Source organism: Phocoena sinus, chromosome 2 (genome assembly GCF_008692025.1).
Source record: "Phocoena sinus isolate mPhoSin1 chromosome 2, mPhoSin1.pri, whole genome shotgun sequence".
In the NCBI taxonomy this organism is placed as follows: domain Eukaryota; kingdom Metazoa; phylum Chordata; class Mammalia; order Artiodactyla; family Phocoenidae; genus Phocoena; species Phocoena sinus.
In genome coordinates this window covers 86,450,378-86,468,924 of record NC_045764.1, presented here as the reverse complement: position 1 = coordinate 86,468,924, position 18,547 = coordinate 86,450,378, and the positions used below count along the sequence as shown (strand labels likewise).

At 41.3% G+C, this 18,547-nt stretch overlaps 1 protein-coding gene across 3 annotated transcripts; it reads left to right on the top strand.

The window, feature by feature from the left end:
- The first annotated feature begins 1,876 nt into the window (after positions 1 to 1,876).
- Positions 1,877 to 13,677, top strand: DUT (deoxyuridine triphosphatase). Of its 3 annotated transcripts, none has more exons than XM_032621599.1 (7): positions 1,877 to 1,976; positions 2,984 to 3,122; positions 5,104 to 5,195; positions 6,844 to 6,888; positions 12,110 to 12,184; positions 12,343 to 12,413; positions 13,316 to 13,444. In XM_032621599.1, the coding sequence occupies exons 1-7, from the start codon at positions 1,898 to 1,900 to the stop codon at positions 13,370 to 13,372; spliced, it is 558 nt and encodes a 185-aa protein (XP_032477490.1). In that variant the 5' UTR covers positions 1,877 to 1,897; the 3' UTR covers positions 13,373 to 13,444. The 3 variants fall into 3 exon arrangements, with proteins under 3 accessions (XP_032477490.1, XP_032477489.1, XP_032477491.1); XM_032621598.1 differs by lacking the exon at positions 1,877 to 1,976 and adding an exon at positions 2,013 to 2,349 and having other exon boundaries at positions 13,316 to 13,674; XM_032621600.1 differs by lacking the exon at positions 1,877 to 1,976 and adding an exon at positions 2,220 to 2,349 and having other exon boundaries at positions 3,006 to 3,122; positions 13,316 to 13,677.
- The last annotated feature ends 4,870 nt before the right edge of the window (positions 13,678 to 18,547 follow it).

Sequence of the window (18,547 nt, the reverse complement as noted above, 5' to 3'; positions counted from 1 at the left end):
CTCCAACATAAGATAGGGGCAAAGGGAAGTCCCAGGATAACAGTTATTCAGCAGGACTAGAGGGTCACTTGCACAGACCAGAGCAAAAGAATAGAGGAGTGAGGGAGGGAAAATCTGAACTGATAGGGGATTTAAGTTTCAGTGTTTCATTTGATGTGATAGATGTTTAAGGTATAGGATCCCTGGAACATTTGGAGAAAACAAGCAATGGGTGAATGAAAAACACCATCACCAATAAAAATAGAAAAATAAGGCAGTTATAAACTTGAGGGGGACAGGTGTAAAAAACCGAAATACTCCTATCATATTACTCATCTCTGAAGTCACTATTTAACAGCCATGATAAAGTAAATACTAACTGCTGACTTACACAAAAAATTGTTACAAAACTATTGGCAGAATGGGGTGGAGAGGGGGTTAAGAGACTTAATCCTCAACCACTCTAATTCAGAAGGTCATTTCTATGCCATTAAAAAAATAAATAGCAACATATAATTTAGAAACAGGGAGGTAGATTCCAATAGAAAGAGCCAAAAAAAGTTGGAAGTATTGCCCCTGAGGAGTGAGAGTTGAGGGAGGGTGTTTGTGGAGGGGTTAGGAAGGGATTGATGTTTTTCAGTGTAGACCTTGAAAAAGCATTATATGGAACAAACTTCTGATTAAAAATTAAAGGAATGGGTGGAAAAATCAGAAGACTTTGAGATCATATGCAGGGTCCCAATGGAATAGCAATGAGATCTCTTATCATTCATTCATTCATACAACAAATAGTTATCAAGCACATTCTGAGCCAGGCACTAAGCTAGGCCCCGGGAGTACAATGGTGAACGAAGACACATTTGGTCCCTGCCCTCATGGAGCTTCTGTCTACTAGAGCAAATAGACAATGAACAAGAAAATAAATACATAGAAGAGATACAGACTGTAGTAACAAGTGGTGTGAATAGAAAAAAACTGATTGTGTGCTAGAAAATGGTGGTGAGGGAAACAAAGGGCAGCTACTTCAGTTGTTTGTCAGGGAAGGTCTTTCCGAGATGAGCGAGACTTGAAACACATGGAGCATAAATCAAGGAAGGATGTGTATAGACTCCCAGGCAGGAAAGGCTGGTGGGTCTAGAAACTGTTAGAATGCCGCTGTGGCCAGGAGCAACAGGGGTGAGCCAGAAGGCTCTAAAGAAGGTTGAAGAGGAGGGCCCAGATCACCTTGCTATAGGTATAAATTTGGGGAGTCCTCAGAGTACAGATATTTAAAGCCATGGGTGAAAAGTGTAAATAGAGCATTCCTCGCCCAGAGGAATTCCAGCATTTAAGAGGAAGAGCCAGTAAAGGAGACCGAAAAGGTGGGGTCTGTAAGGAAAGGCACAGCCAGGAAGTCTGAAAACTTCCCCAACAATTCCCTAATATTTTTATTGGTCATTTTCCTAAAACTGCCCTATAGTTTGCATTTCTGTTGACAAAATGCATTACAATTTAGTTTTGAGATTTTAGCGTCAGTTCCAGAGGTATGTGGAGATACTCGTATCCTAGAAAAATCAATTTATAATTATCTGAAAAGTTATTTACTCATCCCCACTGTAAATTATACCAGTGTGGCCCGGAACCTTTGTTCGAATCAGTTACAGGGGTCTTCCTCTCTGCTCTTGTGGGGTCATCCGAAAGAGTGCTAGGATTTCAACCGAGATGTCCCTGTGGTTTATCCTCAAGACTGTGTCCCCCGCCCGCTTTGAGAATAAACAACACTCCACAACACTCCAGCTTGTACTCTTCAGTGTTGGAGGGAAATCGAACTCGCTGCCTTGCCCACCGCCTAGGGCGCAGCACTGAGCGGTGACCGTCACGGGCATCGTGATGCGGTTGCGTCGCTTTTGGGGCCCCTGAGCTTAGAAGCCAGCGAGTCATGGCCGCGGGCTGCACCGTCCCAGGTAAATCGACAGAGCGCTGGGCCCGGACCTCGGAAAACCAGCGCCAGATGAAAGGTGAGAGTCGACAGAGGGAGGCGGAGGCAGCCGGAGGCAGCAGCGAAATTCAGGACGCCGAGTGCACAGCTTTCCGGGAGGACCCAGGCCTACCCCCGCCCGAGGACTGTTGATGCGCCGCCTCCGTGCGCCCCTCGTCAAACGGCGGCGGTTACTGCTTCCGAGGTCATTTGACTGGGACGCGTCTTTCGGTGCAGACTTGGCGCGCGCCTGCAGTAGCGGCACCAACCTGCGCCCAAACTCGGGCAAATGACTTACCTCTGCCCTCGCCCAGTGCTCGGCTACCATTTCCTTCCGTCTTTGCTCCGCTCTGTGTTTAACGGCGCGCGCCAGGCCAGACCGAGAACGGAGGCCGCAGGGCCCTCCTGGCCAGGTTCGTCCCTCGATCCCACCCCGCAGGGGAGACGTGTAGCTCCCGGCGCTCCGGCCGCTGACCAGCGCCCGCAGTCTGAGCCGAGGTTGCCGCAGCGCCAGTAATGTCGGGGCCCAGGCTGGAAGGACCCGGCGTGGAGAGGCTGGGTGCCGGCCGGCTGACCCCGCGCCCGTCCCCTGGCCGCAGATGGGGCGGGCCAACAGGCAGGGCCCGAGGAAGCCCTTGGGCTTTGGGCGTTGGGGGGGGGAGTGGGAGGGACCGCAGCCCCAGCGGCGCGGGAGCGAGTTCATTCGCGTCCCCTCATGGGGAAGCGAAGTGGTTTTCTATTTTGGGGTGAGGGCAAGGCCAGAGAAGCTGCCACTAACTTTGGATCCATGCGTTGAGTTTGGAAAGCTTGAAAAGGCTTAGTACTTTCTGTTCCCAGATCTTTTCCGAGGAGGATTTCCAGCCCCAAATTTGAGACCCATCTCCCCTCTCAGCCAGAACCGTGGGCTCGTCCGGGGGGGGTAGGGAGGGCGGGGCGGGGAGTTGTTGGCGGGAAGTTTAGAACTGGCGCGCTGCGCTCACCCTGCTGTCTCTTGTTCCGCCTGGTCCTTTGTGCTCACGTTCTGCCCTGCCATGCCCTGCTCTCAAGAGGCGCAAATCATCTCCCCCAGCAAACGGGCCCGGCCTAAGGAGGAGGGCGGCATGCGGCTCCGCTTTGTCCGGCTTTCGGAGCACGCCACCGCTCCGACCAAGGGGTCCGAGCGCGCCGCGGGCTATGACCTATACAGGTGAGTGGGCACTCTGTCCGCCCGCGTACACGAGGAAGGCCGGCCCGGGCGAAGAGGCTGAGAGGGCCGCCTTCTGTCCCGTCATCCTTATCTCTCGCGGAGAAGTCCCAGTTCCTGAGGTATAGCGCTCTCAGCTTAGCTTACATTCCAGCCCGCTGCTGCCAAAGCTTGAAACAGCCGCTTAAAAGTACAGAAACAAACGCTTTTTGCATTATATAGGGTTTCTGCCTTTTTTTAATGTTGAAAATTTTAGCTTTCCTCTTTAGCATAAATTAAATACGGATTTGGGCAGAGTGTGGAGTGGTAAATACCAGTGAATGTCCGCCCAGGTGTTATTTATTTTGCAACATTTATTGCGCCCTTTCTAAGTGGAAAGTAGAGATGAAGAAGGCCCACTTTGGCCTTCAAGGAGTGGCCTGAGAATGATGCTGTGCTCAGTAGAAAGAAAAGCCACGGTAGGAGCCTAGGTTCTTAGGTAATAAGGTAGCTAAGAAAGATTAATGAAAGTTGCTTCTACCTTTAAGGGTTAGTAACATTTCTCTATATGTCCATATTTAGGTTCACTCCAAGGACTGGAAATTTCCAAAAGGGTCCAACTATGAAAAGCAGGGATGTTGGTAATACTACCATCTTCTCTCTTGTACAGCACTTTTTACCTGTACTAAAAACTGCCACATGTGCTATTGTATTTAATACTCAACAACAATCCTGAAGTAGATGAGTGGTACTTTTTACAGATGTGGGAGTTTGTGAAGAGATGAATTAATTGCCCAAGGGCTTGAATATGATAGAATTTTTGACCCTGAATTCAGTGCTTTTTTTTTTTCCACTTGACTACTGTCCCCAGTTCTTAGAACCATTAAGGTAGGTCAAAAGTGATATTGGGGAGGAGGGGGTGTTGATTACGTGACTAAATCCCAAGCCTTAGGATTTATTTTAAAGCATCCCAGATAATTCTAATGTGAGAACCACTGGTCTAAGTCATAAGTACCACAGAAGGGAAGAAAGGAGTATGTGATGATAGTGGGAGAAAAGAAGGAAAAAGAAAAGTGAGGTATAGACTGTTGTGGCTGAAAGCTGTAGTCCTTTATTTTCATGAATAAAAGTAGAGTGATATACATTGACTACACCATATCTGGGCGCTGTTGTGAGTCTTAGGAGAGACTTCGATTTAAGATACTTTGTAAGCATCCTCCTAACACAGGTGACTTTCTGTATACTGAAATAGACATGGAAATATCTCTTCGATAAATTAGAGTTTTAACTATTTCAAGAGAGGAAATTCCAGTGAAAGAAGTAAAAATATAGCACCACTTTACCAGTTTTAATTAAGGGCTCAAAAGTAACTTCCAGTTCTGCTTATTGTAAAATCTCTTAAATTTCTATCAAGGAGAGGGCTACAGTAATAACAAAGTAGCAGTATTTGGTGGGTGGACCTTAGAGAATCAGTTCCTCAGTAGTGTTCATCTCCAGGGCCTGTTCACAGTGGTCAGCTCTCCCCCTCAGCCAGTGAAGTTCATGGCCACCGCTTGGTAAGCTTGGTAAACTACCAAGACGAGAACAGATGCAACACAGCTGAACCAACGCCCCCCCACCCCACCATTTATGTTGGCCATCTATTTTCTCCTTTCCTTCTACATGTTTTCCCTAACGATTAGAGGATTGTTGTGAGAATAAAATGAGTTATACAAAGCAATTAGAACTGTGCCTGGCACACAGTAAGGGCTTAATAAATGTTAGCTATTATTTGCTATTATCTACCCTTCTTTCTTGGTTCTTTATTTTCCCCTTTTCATACCATGTTAGTGAAGCATATACCTTTTAAAGTCTGCCATTCAGCCCCCTCCTGCTAAATAATTACCTCAATTTGCCAACAAAATTTTGTTCAGGGGAGAATACATTTACATGTCACCTCTTTCACCAAAAAATGCACAGAGAATTACTATATCTAAACACCAGTTATCTTTCATTATTTTCCTAGTGCCTATGATTACACAGTACCACCTATGGAGAAAGCCCTTGTGAAAACAGACATTCAGATAGCTCTTCCTTCTGGGTGCTATGGGAGAGTAGGTAAGTGATTTGAGACACAGGTAACTTTGTCAGGCTCTTCCTTTGTGATATGTTCTTTTATCTTAGTTTCATATGGGGTATAAATGAGGGAAGGGATATTGCTCGGCCTGTGTCCTAAAATAAAGACATGCCACCTGTGATGGCAACTGCAGTCATTTGAAAACTTTCCTTTACGTATCTACTTTTGCCTCTATCGCTTTGCTTTTTTTTTTTTTTCTTTCAGTTCCTTACTTAAGCTTTTAGGACACTCACATTGGCCCTGGAGGTTGTTTTCACAACTACTCACTGTGAGAAAAACTGAAAGTATAGGTGATTTTTAACTGGTGCTTTTTCCAGTCTTATACCAACTCCCCCTTCAAGGATCAGATTGCATATGAAGTCAGATTTCTTTGTGAAGGTGGTGTTTGTTTTATAAGAAAAAAGAGGCAGGTTCAGGATAATGGCACATGGCATCTTATGAGAGTAAAGTTTCTAACCCCTGAAAACATCAGGCCCCTTAGCCTTTCCCCCTTTGGGTATCCTCTCATGGGGTGTGCTAGGTAAGGGATGCGCTTCAGTGCACTAGAGGGAAATGCCTCACAGTGGGAGGAGAGAGGACAAAATGCAGGTCAAGTCAACAGGTTTGACTTTTCTGCCCCGAGTCAGTTGTCACTATAGAAAGAGTTTAAAACTTCTTTTGAAGAGCATAATTACTTGCTGACTAAGTTCAGAGTAAACATACAGGAGCAAATGGAACTGTGATCCCTGGGGGAGTCTTGTTAGCCACGAGTCAGAGAACTGCTAATACTTCAGCCTTTAAAAGAAAAATGAGATGAGCGCTCTCTTCATCTCTTTTTGCCAGCACTGACTGCATTTTTAGTGTATTTTGGGGGGGCAGTTAGGAGATGGGGTGAAATAACAGTGAAGGCAGGAAGGTGTAGCATTTATTGACAAAGTGCCTGATACAGGTTATTCTGGAATAAAATACTAGAAGTTAGGGTAATTAATGGTAGGCCTGATGCTCAAGTCAGCAAGAATAAGGTATAAACTTAGCTTCTTACTCTGGTTCATTTGTTTCATACAAACATGTCTTTTGGCATCTGAATTATGAGTAGGAGTTCCAAGTTCTAGGCTAAGCTCTGCTACTCTGTGGTTGCGTTTATGCCTCTCTCTCTCTGCCTTCTTTCCAGTATGATGTTCCCATCCTGCATGTTCCCATGTATGTCTGTTCCCATACTGCAACATGCTCTGATTTCCTACCTTAAAATAAAAGTCCTCTTCCTCTGCCCCATGTCCCTGCCAGCTACCATCCTCCCTTTGTGACCAGACGTCTGGACAGAGTTGTCTACAGTTTTCCCCACTTGTTCACCTCCCAGTTCATTCCAGCAGTCCACAGCTTCACCACCGTAGATCCTCAGTTGCCTAAAGGCATGCTGGAGTGGTTTAACTTGGTTTTGAGTTAAACCTTGTCAACATTTTCTAAACTGTTCTTTTCTACTTTGGTAATACAATATGATAAATACATTTTTAATTCAGAACCATCTGCTAAGGTTAAGATTAAGATACGGATGTTATAGGAGATGAGAGTGACATGCTTAAATTGTGTCAGTTATATTCAGTATTGCCCTTCCCTCTTAAGACAGTCAATTTCTCCTCTTTTGTTTTGTAGCTCCACGTTCTGGCTTGGCTGCAAAACACTTCATAGATGTAGGAGGTAATATATTTACATTTTTATTCTGTAAATATTTGCAAGTGTTTACTTTGTCTTTGCTTAAGAGGCAGTAATCAAATGACAAATTTTATTTTTATCAAGAAAAGAAAATGATTGTTGTTGTGTCTTGCCTTTTAGAAATTTCTATCTCTGAAGTTACAACTATGATATAGTTTTAAATGCTATTTGAGAATGTCTGATTTTTTAATGACCATTATGTGAAATGCATGTTATTTTCCTAATAAGCTAGACACTATCTGACAGATAGGATTTTGCCTTGGTTTAGTGATAATCTGCATTTAGTCCAAAAATGACTCTATTCATAGAAGGAAGTTTGTTATTATAAGGAAAGGAAAAGCTTTTATATCATTATTTAAGCAACTGTAGTGAGTGCTTCTCTAACAAGACATCCTGGCCCTCGGATAAATGGGTATGCTAAATTCTCCACCTCTTGCCGTTTTTACAAAGCTACTTTTATTATTTTTTTTTTGCGTTATGCGGGCCTCTCACTGTTGTGGCCTCTCCCCTTGCGGAGCACAGGCTCCAGACGCGCAGGCTCAGTGGCCATGGCTCGTGGGCCTAGCCACTCTGCGGCATGTGGGATCTTCCCGGACCGGGGCACGAACCCGTGTCCCCTGCATCGGCAGGTGGACTCTCAACCACTGCGCCACCAGGGAAGCCCTACAAAGCTACTTTTTAACAGACCAGGAAACTGGCTCAGAAATGAGCCCAAATTGGGACTTCCCTGGTGGCACAGTGGTTAAGAATCCGCCTGCCAATGCAGGGGATAGGGGTTCGAGCCCTGGTCCGGGAAGATGCCGCAGAGCAACTAAGCCCGTGCGCCACAACTACTGAGCCTGTACTCTAGAGACCGTGAGCCACAACTGCTGAGCCCACATGCCACAACTACTGAAGCCCATGCTCTCTAGGGCCCATGCTCTGCAACAAGAGAAGCCACCACAATGAGAAGTCCACACACCGCAATGAAGAGTAACCCCCACTGCAGCTAGAGAAAAGCCTGCACGCACCACCGATGACCCAGCACAGCCAAAAATAAATAAATGCAAAAATTTATTTAAAAAAAAAGAGCCCAAGTTGATACGTTAAAAACTGGAATCCATCCATATTATTCCAGTCCCCTTGTTCTTTCCACTGCAGTTAAATACTGTGAATCACCCTGCCCCTTCCCTCCACCAGCGGAGCCCTGCCCTGAATTAGCTCACTGTTACCTGCACTTCAGGGGTTAACATGTGGCTAAGGCCTGTCCCTGGGCTGTCTCCCCATGGCGTCACTAGATGGTGCTGTGGGGCAAATCGGGAGCCTAAAAGTAGGTCTTAGGGACTGAAGAGGAGCAGAGTTTGACTGAGACGGACAGACCTCAGGGGCTGAGGATTGCCTGGGTTCAGTTATGCTTGACTTTCAAAACTACTTTTACAGGGTCAGTATGGTCACTTAGGCCTGTAACTTAAGGATGTAAAAGATTGTATATATTTTTAAATAAATTTCAAAGGGTTGTGAAAGGAACATGGGCTTTGGAATAACAATGGGATTTGGGCCCCAGCTTTGTCACTAACAAGCTAGTTATTACTTAATTTTTCTGAGCCTCAGTTTCCTTATCTAACAATGAAAATTAGTGTGCTTGTCCCTGAATGGGAAGATTGAATGATAATGTATCTGATATTTCCTGTCCCTTAGGGACTTATCAGACCTTTTTTTTTTAAATGGAAACCTTTTCCGACTTTGTTACTAATTTTTGCTCTGTTTAAAACAATCCTCTGAAAAAATTTCATGTAAAAGCAGTGGAAAGTTAGTTTGCCTGGTGGTTGGTGTGGTATTATTCACACAATCACATTGTGGTGTGTTCTTGGATGCATAGTATCTTAGAAATGTCTCTTAGGCACAAGTTTATCATAGTTGGCCACAGTTTTTATTTCAGAAGAGGGATGTTGTTAGAATTCCCAGGCTGTAAATAAGGGTCAAAGGGAAAAGTTGAGTATGCAGGATTCCGTTCAGAATTCACATCTGGTAGGTGGGGATAGTTTTCACTAAAGAGGGTTTCCAACAAATGACATGCCAAAATCTTGACACAGTAAAACTTTTGCCTGAAGTCAGTTAATCACTCTGCCAGTTCCAATGCATGATTTTTCCAGTGATAACTTCAAAATACTTTCTGCTTTCTCATGAAGAGAAATATCCCTGATGTTTATGTCCCTTATGTAGAAAAGGAATAAGTCTTGTGTTTTTCTTGAAGGTCAGTTTGCCTTTGAGTAATAAATGAACTTAGAACTATTAGATTTTTTTTATACTATTGGCATTCATACTTAAAAAAAAAGAAGGGCCTTTTTTTTGTTATACATTTTAATTGACTTCAAATTACTTCATTTCTTTTAGTTAAGGACTTTTCAAACTTCTGTGTGCCAAGCATAAAATCTAGGTAGATAATCTGGCTTTGCAGAATTCAAGACACCCAAACATTTAAGTGTGATAGGACTACTTTACAGATACATAGCAAAGGCCTTTACAAAAAGCAGTGTTTTTGTATTGTAGAAGATACCATAAAGTAAACAAATAAATACTTGCAAGTCATATGAGAAAGAGTTAAATACCCAAACAGATAAGAAAAAAAAAACTGATCATAAAACGTACAAGAGGATGAGCAAATGTGCGATGCACGTAAGGAGGAAAAAAGCCGAGCCTCACTAGTCATCAGGGAAATGTAATAAAGCCACGAGATACCAGTTTTTACTCACCACGTTGGCCAGAATTTAAAAGATTGCTACTATCTGGTACTGTCAGGGAGTTTGGAAATGGGCATTCTTAAATGTCACTGATAGAAATTCGAATTGCTATACCTTTTTTGCAAAGTTATCTAGCGATATCCATTAAAATTTTAAATGGATTCCCTTCAACCCAGGAAAGTGCTTTTTTGAAACTATTTGATGAGAATAAAAAACACTAATACTCAAGAACGTATGTAAAGGACTGCCTTGATTATTATGGGGAAAATGTGAAAACGACCTGAATATCTGATGTTACGTAAGAGAATAGTTACATAGAAATAATGGTGCTGTATTTCCATATCTTGGATCTAAAACAATGACTTTTATATATATTACTCCCCAAGGATATCAGTAATATTTTAGGTGAAAGAAAATGTGTAAAATGTATTATTGTAACTTTGGCTACCTGAGGGAGGGTCAGGGAACATTATTGGCCTTTACTTCATATGTATTTGTACTATTTGGGTAATGAAACAAGAGTTCAGAAGTCAGCCCACACTGCCTTCATCTAATGCATTCTAGGTGAATGAGTGCTAGCCTGTACTTCAGCACTCCCACATGGAGATACCAAGGCCTCATGTGGTCATTTGTTCCGGCATGTGAGGCATGGAATGACCTGCTACTGAGGGGTTCCTTCATTAACTCTGATCTAAACTGTTCCTGCAGCTGAAATTTTCTACATCTATATAATATAGAAAACAGCTGGTCTCATTTTTATATCCATTCTTTCAATAAATATCAAGGACTAATTTAATGATCAACTGGCAGTAGGGGAAGATGCCAGACTTCAGTATTTTTTGAATTGGTCAAAGTTTTATTGCTGTAGAACCAGAAAAGAATACTGTTTCCTTCAGTCTAGACATGATATGAACCACTTTCAGCCACTTTTATACTCACCCTTCTCACTGTTAAAAATATGTTTATCTTTAATTTAAACTCTTAAAAGTGTTGTATCAGGAACCTTTTAAGAAGTGCTTAAGTTCAGTTTCACTTACCCCTAGTAATTCATGCATAAACCACAGGGGTTCATTTAAACTACTCTAATCCACTGGAAAAATCTAAAATGTTGGTTTTCTGAATATTTTTCCCCATGGTGGAACTTTTTTAAATTTTGCTTTTTTTTCCCCTACATGAGAAAATTGAAAGGGGATGCTTACCCTTGTTCTAAAAAAGAAAAAAAAATTTTTTTCAGTTGACCTTCAAATAATTACGAGTCTGATCAACCAGCATTAGTACCCATTGAGCTAAATTCCTGATTCTTTTTATTTTCTTTTTTCTTCTTTGTTAAGAGTTTTGTTTTGTTTTTTAAAGAAGTGAGGTGTTAATGAGAAGCTGTAAGATGTGACATGGAGCTACGTTTAATTAGATTCACATGAATCCTATCCAGCATTTTACAAACTGGGGGGAAAGAATTACCATGTATTAAAGGAGACAGGCACTGAGGGGGATGAAGGGGGTAGGAGAGTGACTGCTAACAGGCAGGGTAATAAAATGTTCTAATAAAAATGCGGTAATAAAAATGTTCTAAAATTGATTGTGGTCGTGTTTGCACAACTTTGAATATGCTAAGAACCGTTGAATTGTGAATTATTTCTCAATATTAAAAAAGGAAATGAGAAGGCCTGGTGCACCTATATTGTCTGTGCTTGTGTTTATGGAAATGTTTTGGATTCTTGGCCCAAAGATAAATGCTAGCAAGTCTGGTAAATGTACTTCTCTGGCTCAAGTTTCTCTCCTGCAAAGATTTGCTGCCTTTGTGTTTATAATCTCAAACAGGTACTAATTACACATGGTTCTGTGTAAAAGTATACTCATTATTGAGCTTATGTGCTAATGTCTTCTGAGAGATGATGCTCTGAGAAAGGCTGGTAGCTTAAATTGAAAGAAGAAGAATGTGAACTGAACGATTCAGCTCCATTTTCATTATAAAAATGGAATGTTCTAATATTTGCTAGACTGCTGCTTACTTAACATTGACTTATTCTACTGCAGATCTTTAGGCTTTTTGACACTTTTATTTATGACTCAATCATATTTCAATCTGGATGTTAGTGGGAAGTTGCTACCAGGAGAAACCTTTAAAACCCAAATCATAATTTTCTCTTAGTCTTTTGGGCAGGTGTGCCACAGATAGACAGTAGGATTGGAGAGAGCAATTCAGGATGACTTGTTTGAGATGCTAAGTGCCTACTCCCAATTTAGAGTAGGTAGTGGTCACCATTTGTAAGGATGACAGGTTGGGAAATTAGGACCACTTTCTTAATTCTTATTTGCATTTTAGTAATTTCTTAGTTTGGAGGCTTTACATAGTACCAGAGCAAGATTCACATATTCGTTGTAAGGATAAAACTCGCAGAGCTACTTAGGAATGATTCTGAGGTAATCATATACGCTTAATCTTTCGATACCATAAACCAAGCTAATATTTTTTTTCTTTTTTCCAGCTGGTGTCATAGATGAAGATTATAGAGGAAATGTTGGTGTTGTACTGTTTAATTTTGGCAAAGAAAAGTTCGAAGGTATGTCAAATATATGCAGTCACATAAGTGCAGTGAGTTTTCCAAGTTATGTATGTCTAAGTAACACATACTCCTCTAATTCTCATTGTACTGTACAAGGCAGGATACAGAGAATGCATCAATATCAGTAATAAATTGTTTTGTTTTTTCCTTTGAAGTCAAAAAGGGTGATCGAATTGCACAGCTCATTTGTGAACGGATATTTTACCCAGAAATAGAGGAAGTTCAAGTAAGTATCCTAAAAGCTGAATAGGGAATACATGATGTAACACCTTCAGTGAAGGAAAAATAAAAGTTTGTAACTAGATACAGATCTTCCTCGACTTAACAATGGGACTACATCCCAATAAATCCATCATAAGTTGAAAATATCTTAAGTTGAAAATGCACTTAATACGTCTAACCTACCGAACATCATAGCTTAGCCTAGCCTAACTTAAACATGCTCAGAATGCTTACATTAACCTACAGTTGGACAAAAGCATCTAACACAAAGCGTGTTTTATAAGGAAGTGTTGAATATCTCATGTAATTTATTGACTACCATGCTGAAAGTGAAAAATAGCATGGTTGTATGAGTACAGAACAGTTGTGTTATCAGTGGTTCACCCTTGTGATGGCGTGGCTGACTGATGGCTGCACCTTGCTACCATTGCCCAGCATCACGAGAATATCACGCCGTATATCACTCGTCCATGAAAAGGTCAGAATTCAATATTTGGGACACAGTTTTTACCGAATGCAAATCACTTTAGCACCATCATAAAGTCAAAAAATCATAAGTCAGACCATCCTAAGTTGGGGACCATCTGAGGTAGAATATGTGACTAGTCCTATTTTAGGCAAAATTTAAATCTTAGAACTTCTTGAAATTGTTTACCATAGCTATTATACAGCATTACTTTGGATAATAAACCACTTAAATAGTCTGTGAAATTCTACTGTTCCCTTAGCTTTTTTGGAACTTACTCAATATTTTAATTTATGAAACTTTAAAAATTTAATTTTCTGTAATCTCCTTTCTGAAACAATGCTATAGCAAGAATAAAAGTCTTACAAATTTGGAGCTGGAGAGAACTGAAAGAGCATCTGAAATTAACTACATGGCTTACTACCTTTATGTCTTTTCAGGTTTTAGATGACACTGAAAGGGGTTCAGGAGGTTTTGGTTCCACTGGAAATAATTAAAATTTATGACAAGAACAGAAAATGAGAAAATATACTTTTTTCCTTGAAAATAAAGGCTTTGCTTAAAGTGTTTTGGTGTTTTGCACTTCTGTAAACAGTTTTAGCTTCTAAAAATACTTGGGTTCTCTGGGTTCTCTTATGATCAAGGAAAGGATACCTCTGTTGGGATCACATAGAAACTTACTTTCTTGTGTTTTTCTGCATTTAACTGTTATATAAATCTGTGTGGTGACTTCACACAGTTTCTTTTAAATTAAATGCACATCAATTACCCCAAAACCTGTATTATTTAATTTGCTATATATTACCCCTTCAGTAACTTATTTTTTAATTGCTTATAAAGCAATTAAAGCAATGCCTTTCATTCAATAAATTTGAATTCTTTCACAGATACAAATTACTGTATAAACTGAACTGAAGGACAATAAAAAGAAGTTAAAATTGTTCCTAATTCGTCCCTTCTCTTCAGTGATCTAAAAAATGTCTTTTTAAACTTAAGATCCTTTGTGAGGGTGGCAAGAAGAGAATCCTCAGTTTATTTTTTTTATTTTTAGGTTTATCCTTTTTTTTTTTAACCTCCCTTTTTTGTAGACCCCAGGTTAACTTGGTAGAGGTGTGTTTGTGAAAGGAAATGTAACTTGGGAATTTCCAGTTGGTTTGTTCTTCTGAATTTCATTCTGTCAAGTAAACTGTAGTTATGTGACCTTCCCTCACTGAAGTAGCAGTAATAGGCTGCATCCAAGAAAATATACAATTTAATAGGGAAAAATAGATGTAAAGAGGTATGTTAGGCCACTGGGTTTGTCCAAACCAAGCACCTTTGAGTAAGTCTCGGCAGCATGAATTAGCTTGATTAACATCTATTGCAGCCTTCTTGGTGTGCTTTCCTTTTCTGCATTTCCCAAACCCCTTTACACCAGGACTTTTTCAATCAGATGCACTAGTGTGAGACTCAAAAGGCATCATTTTGCAGGTGTGGGTCATACAGATGGAATGCTTCTGGAGCTGGCAGCTTTCTTGGCCACCCAGTTCCTGGAAACACAGGTTAGAGTTTTTTTCTCTGTCCTTCTAGTGATTCTCTAGGCCATTTAATACCTTGCAGTGTAGTGTTTTCCATTACTTTGGAAATGTAACTATGGGTCACGATTCATTAGTGAGTCATGAAATCAACTCAGTGGGTCATAACTAGCATTAAAAAAAAAAATAGAAAAACAGCAGAGGACAACATGTCAGATGGGTAAATATTGTGAAGATTATTTGAATTATATATTTATGTGTGCATGTGTGTACTGGGTCATGGTATAAATTATTTCTGAAGTCAGTAAAATTTAAATAAATTCTTTTCTGCTAAACTAACCAGTCAGGTTCTCTGAACCCTGACCAATACGGAGTAACAGTTGAGTAAGAACAAAGAGTATGATGTGACTACCAAGAGATATGGTCTTAGCTTACACTGTTAACATTAAGTCCACCATATTAAGCACTTACAAACTGCTCATTTCTTTCTCATAACATGCCTGTGGGAGAACAGATGAAACAAAAATAGATAACAAAAATCGGCTCAGACATTTCAGCTAATGATGACCACTATTAAAATTCAGGTCCTGTGGCTTCAAAGCTCATATTCTTTGCAGTATCTTCAGTCTTTCAAGTGGTAAAGAGAATATAGAATGGAAGAGATGGTTGATGAAAATCTTCCTCTAGTTTGTTCATACCTGGAATATGTTTCCATCTTGGTACCATATTTAAAGGAAGATGCTCAGATCTGAAGCTACTCTAAAGTTAGAGACCAGAATGATATCCATGGGGGATAGATGAGAGACCTGGTATGGAGGTTTTTTTGTCTTAAGTTTTGGTTTTTGTCTGGAGAAGTGTATTTGTTGGGATGGGAGGAATGGTGTGGGGGGTGGCAGAAGGTCCCAGGGATATAATAGATGTTCTTATAGTCTAAAGACTCAGGGAATTAGGCTTGTCATATGTGACCTGAGGGACTGAAGCTAGGATCAGTGAATTTAATCTATAGAAGAGAGTGGCTGTGAGATAATAGAAAATAGATATTGGTCTCTGACCCCCTGGTGATAAGAACACTGGGAACATCTCTTGTTCTATATTGGTCTTTGACCTGTGTTCCTGACACGGAGCTCCCGAAACCCTTGTAATTTTGTGGGTGGTAGGAGTGTCTTGTTCTAATGGGGTGACCCTGGGTGGGCTCCTGGATGGCTCCTGAATGAGGGCTGGTCACTGGAAAGATGGACTGAGACATGATCAGAAGCTTAGAATTTTCAGTGCCCCCCCCGTTCCCCCCTCCCTTCTCGTGAAGGGAGAAGGGCTGAAATTGGAAGTAATCATGGATCGTTCCTATGTGATGAAGCCTCCATAAAATCCCAAAAGAACAGGGCTCAGAGAGCTCACAGGTTGGGCTGGGAGAGTGGTGCGCCTGGACAGGTTATGGAAGCTCCGTGCCCTTTCCCATGTATCTTGCCCTCTGCACCTCTCCCATCTGTATTTTCACCTGTATCTTTTATCATGTCCTTTTATAATAAACTAGTAAACATAAGTGTTTTCTATAGCTGGTCAGAAGCACAGGTGAAAACCTGAGCTTGCAGCTGGTGTCTGAAGTGGTGGTGGGAGGGATGGCTGGGGGAGAGTGGTCAGTCTTGTGGGACTGAGCCCTTAACCTGCAGTATCTGAGGCTATCTCCAAGTACACAGTGTCAGAATTGAGAAATTGTAGAACATGCAGCTGGTGTCACAGAATTGCTTGTTGTGGGAAAAAGCTTGCACACGTTTGGTGCCCAGAAGTGAAGTGTTTTCTGTGAGTAGTAAAGGAGACTCACAGGGAGGGAAGACATGTTAGGAAAGAACTAAGTTTTTCCCTACACAGGAAGGAAAAAAGCTGTTTTTCCTTAACAGTGGCATAGGGCAGACTCATGGAACTTGCCTAAAACAGTGAAAAAAGCAAAGAAAGTGCAAATGCCATATAGAAAAAGCAAGAAAAGGAAATGCCATGTGAAAGAGTACAATACAGTCTGTTGGGTTGGGGTTATTGGAGACATTTTCTCTTATGTATGTAAAGTTCAAATATTTTATAATATTTTTACTCTGTTTTATTATGAAATACAACATTTAGAAAAGACTATGAAACAAAAGTGGATGGAATAGTGAATAACTGCAGAATAGGAACACCTAAATAGTGGTCTGGACCAGTTTTCTAGGAAGTGAAACCCTATGTTAATAAGGCTTGGTTCCTGAGCTCATTTCATCTTTGCCTTATTTCAATCAGCTAGATTCAGTTGGTAACAAAGGAAAACCAGGAAGCAGCACTTTATTAGGGCAAGTCTTCCTTTCTGCTACAAAGGAAACCAGTTTTTTACTGATGACCAAAGAAGCATCATTTTCACATGTAGGGCTGCACTTTGATTATCAATTAACTACAAATTGCATAGCAATTACCATTCAGTTTCTTTCCAGGCAGTTTTCCTCTCCCTTGACAGTTCTACCTCACTAATGATGCCCACTATCCACTCCTGTCCTTGGTGCTGTATACATCAGAAGAGAAATAATCAGGGAGACTCCTACAAATTAATCTGATGCTCCTTCAGTTAATTTCCCTTGGTGGCTATCTGTAGAGGAAGCTACATACTAGTATTTAAACAGGGAGCCTAAATGAATGGGGGGATGGAGGTGGGGGAAGGCCCAAGATTTGGATTTCAAAGCACCTTCCCTACACAGTACGGTAAGTCCCCTACATACGAACCTTCAAGTTGCGAGCTTTCAAAGATGCAAACATGCGTTTGTATGTCCAGTCACGTAAGTTAGTTCGTGTGTCTGGCGTACGTTGTCACGTATGTGCATCCTCTACAAGTGGTTTGCTTTTGTGTACTTTACAGTACTGTATAGAGTACAGTAGTACAGTATCTTTATTTCAAGCCCAGGATGTCTGGAAATAAGCATAAAAGCAGCAGTGATGTAGCTGGTACTGCTAAGAAGTGCCAGGTATTGGAGGCCCAGAGAAAGCATGAAGGAGAGACAAGAGGAAGAAGTAACTGAAGAACTGAAGAGATTCATGACGCAGGAAATGGCAGTGGATTTTCTTTATTTGAGGAGGCACTGTTAGTTTTTGAGACACAGGACCTGAACACAGAACGGTACACAAAGGTTGCAGCAGCCGTTCAGAATGCAATCCAGTGCTACCGTGTCATCTATGACGAGAAAAAAAGAGCTACTACCCAGACATCACTGGATCGTTTTTTAAAGAGGGTAGATAGAATTGAATCCAGCAAGGAACCAGAACCTGTGCCATCAACGTCAGGCATGAGTAAAATTGCATCTTGCCCTCCGTCTCCTATTGCTGACGATCCTTCTGCTCTACCATCTTCCACCTCCTCTCCCTCCTCCAATCAGTAACTCTTCTTGCCTGTTCACTAGATGCCAGCCCCTGTATGCCAGGTGTTGTACTATACTGCTGTATTTTTCAAGGTACTGTACTGTAAGATTAAAAATGTTTTATTTTTTGTGTTTGTTTTTTATGTATTATTTGTGTGAAAAGTATTATAAACCTATTACAGTCCTGTGCTGTATAGCTGATTGTTAGTTAGTTGGGTATCTAGGCTAACTTTGTTGGACATAGGAACAAATTGGACTTACGAACGCGCTCTCAGAACGGAACTCGTGCATATGTAGGGAACGTACTGTATTTCTTGCCACATGACCATCTCCATCCCACCTGGCAGGAGATGTCAAATGATTACTTCCTCAAATTCATTTTCCATCTTATCAGTGAAAGAATGGTAGAAGACTAGAGGGCTGAGATATGTAGGTACTTGGAGTTTTGTGTTTGAGGTTAATGGACCTTGGACATATTAACATAATTACATGAGTACTGAGTCCAAGTTGTCATATAGACCATTCTCAGCAGGGCTCCTACCTACCCCGATCCTCTTGCTCTGACCATCCCCAAATCACACTTGATGCAACTTCTCATTTGCTCTTCTTTCCCCACTTCAACTCCAGCAGTGGTCCTTGTTAGGAAAGCACCAACACACACACCCCCCCAACCCCACCCCTCACAACTTTCTTTTCCTACTGCTAACCTCTACTGCATATACCCTTAAGGTAATGGTGATAGATTGACAGTTACAGGAATTGACGATTACAGAGGACAGAAATCATCTGG

Excerpts from the sequence above, each read along its gene's own strand:
- DUT (XM_032621598.1), top strand. The coding sequence starts at position 2,226 with ATGACTTACCTCTGCCCTCGCCCAGTGCTCGGCTACCATTTCCTTCCG. Across the intron at positions 2,350-2,983 it reads CGCAGGGCCCTCCTGGCCAG|AGGCGCAAATCATCTCCCCC; the intron begins GTTCGTCCCTCG and ends CCTGCTCTCAAG. Across the intron at positions 5,196-6,843 it reads TGGGTGCTATGGGAGAGTAG|CTCCACGTTCTGGCTTGGCT; the intron begins GTAAGTGATTTG and ends TTTGTTTTGTAG.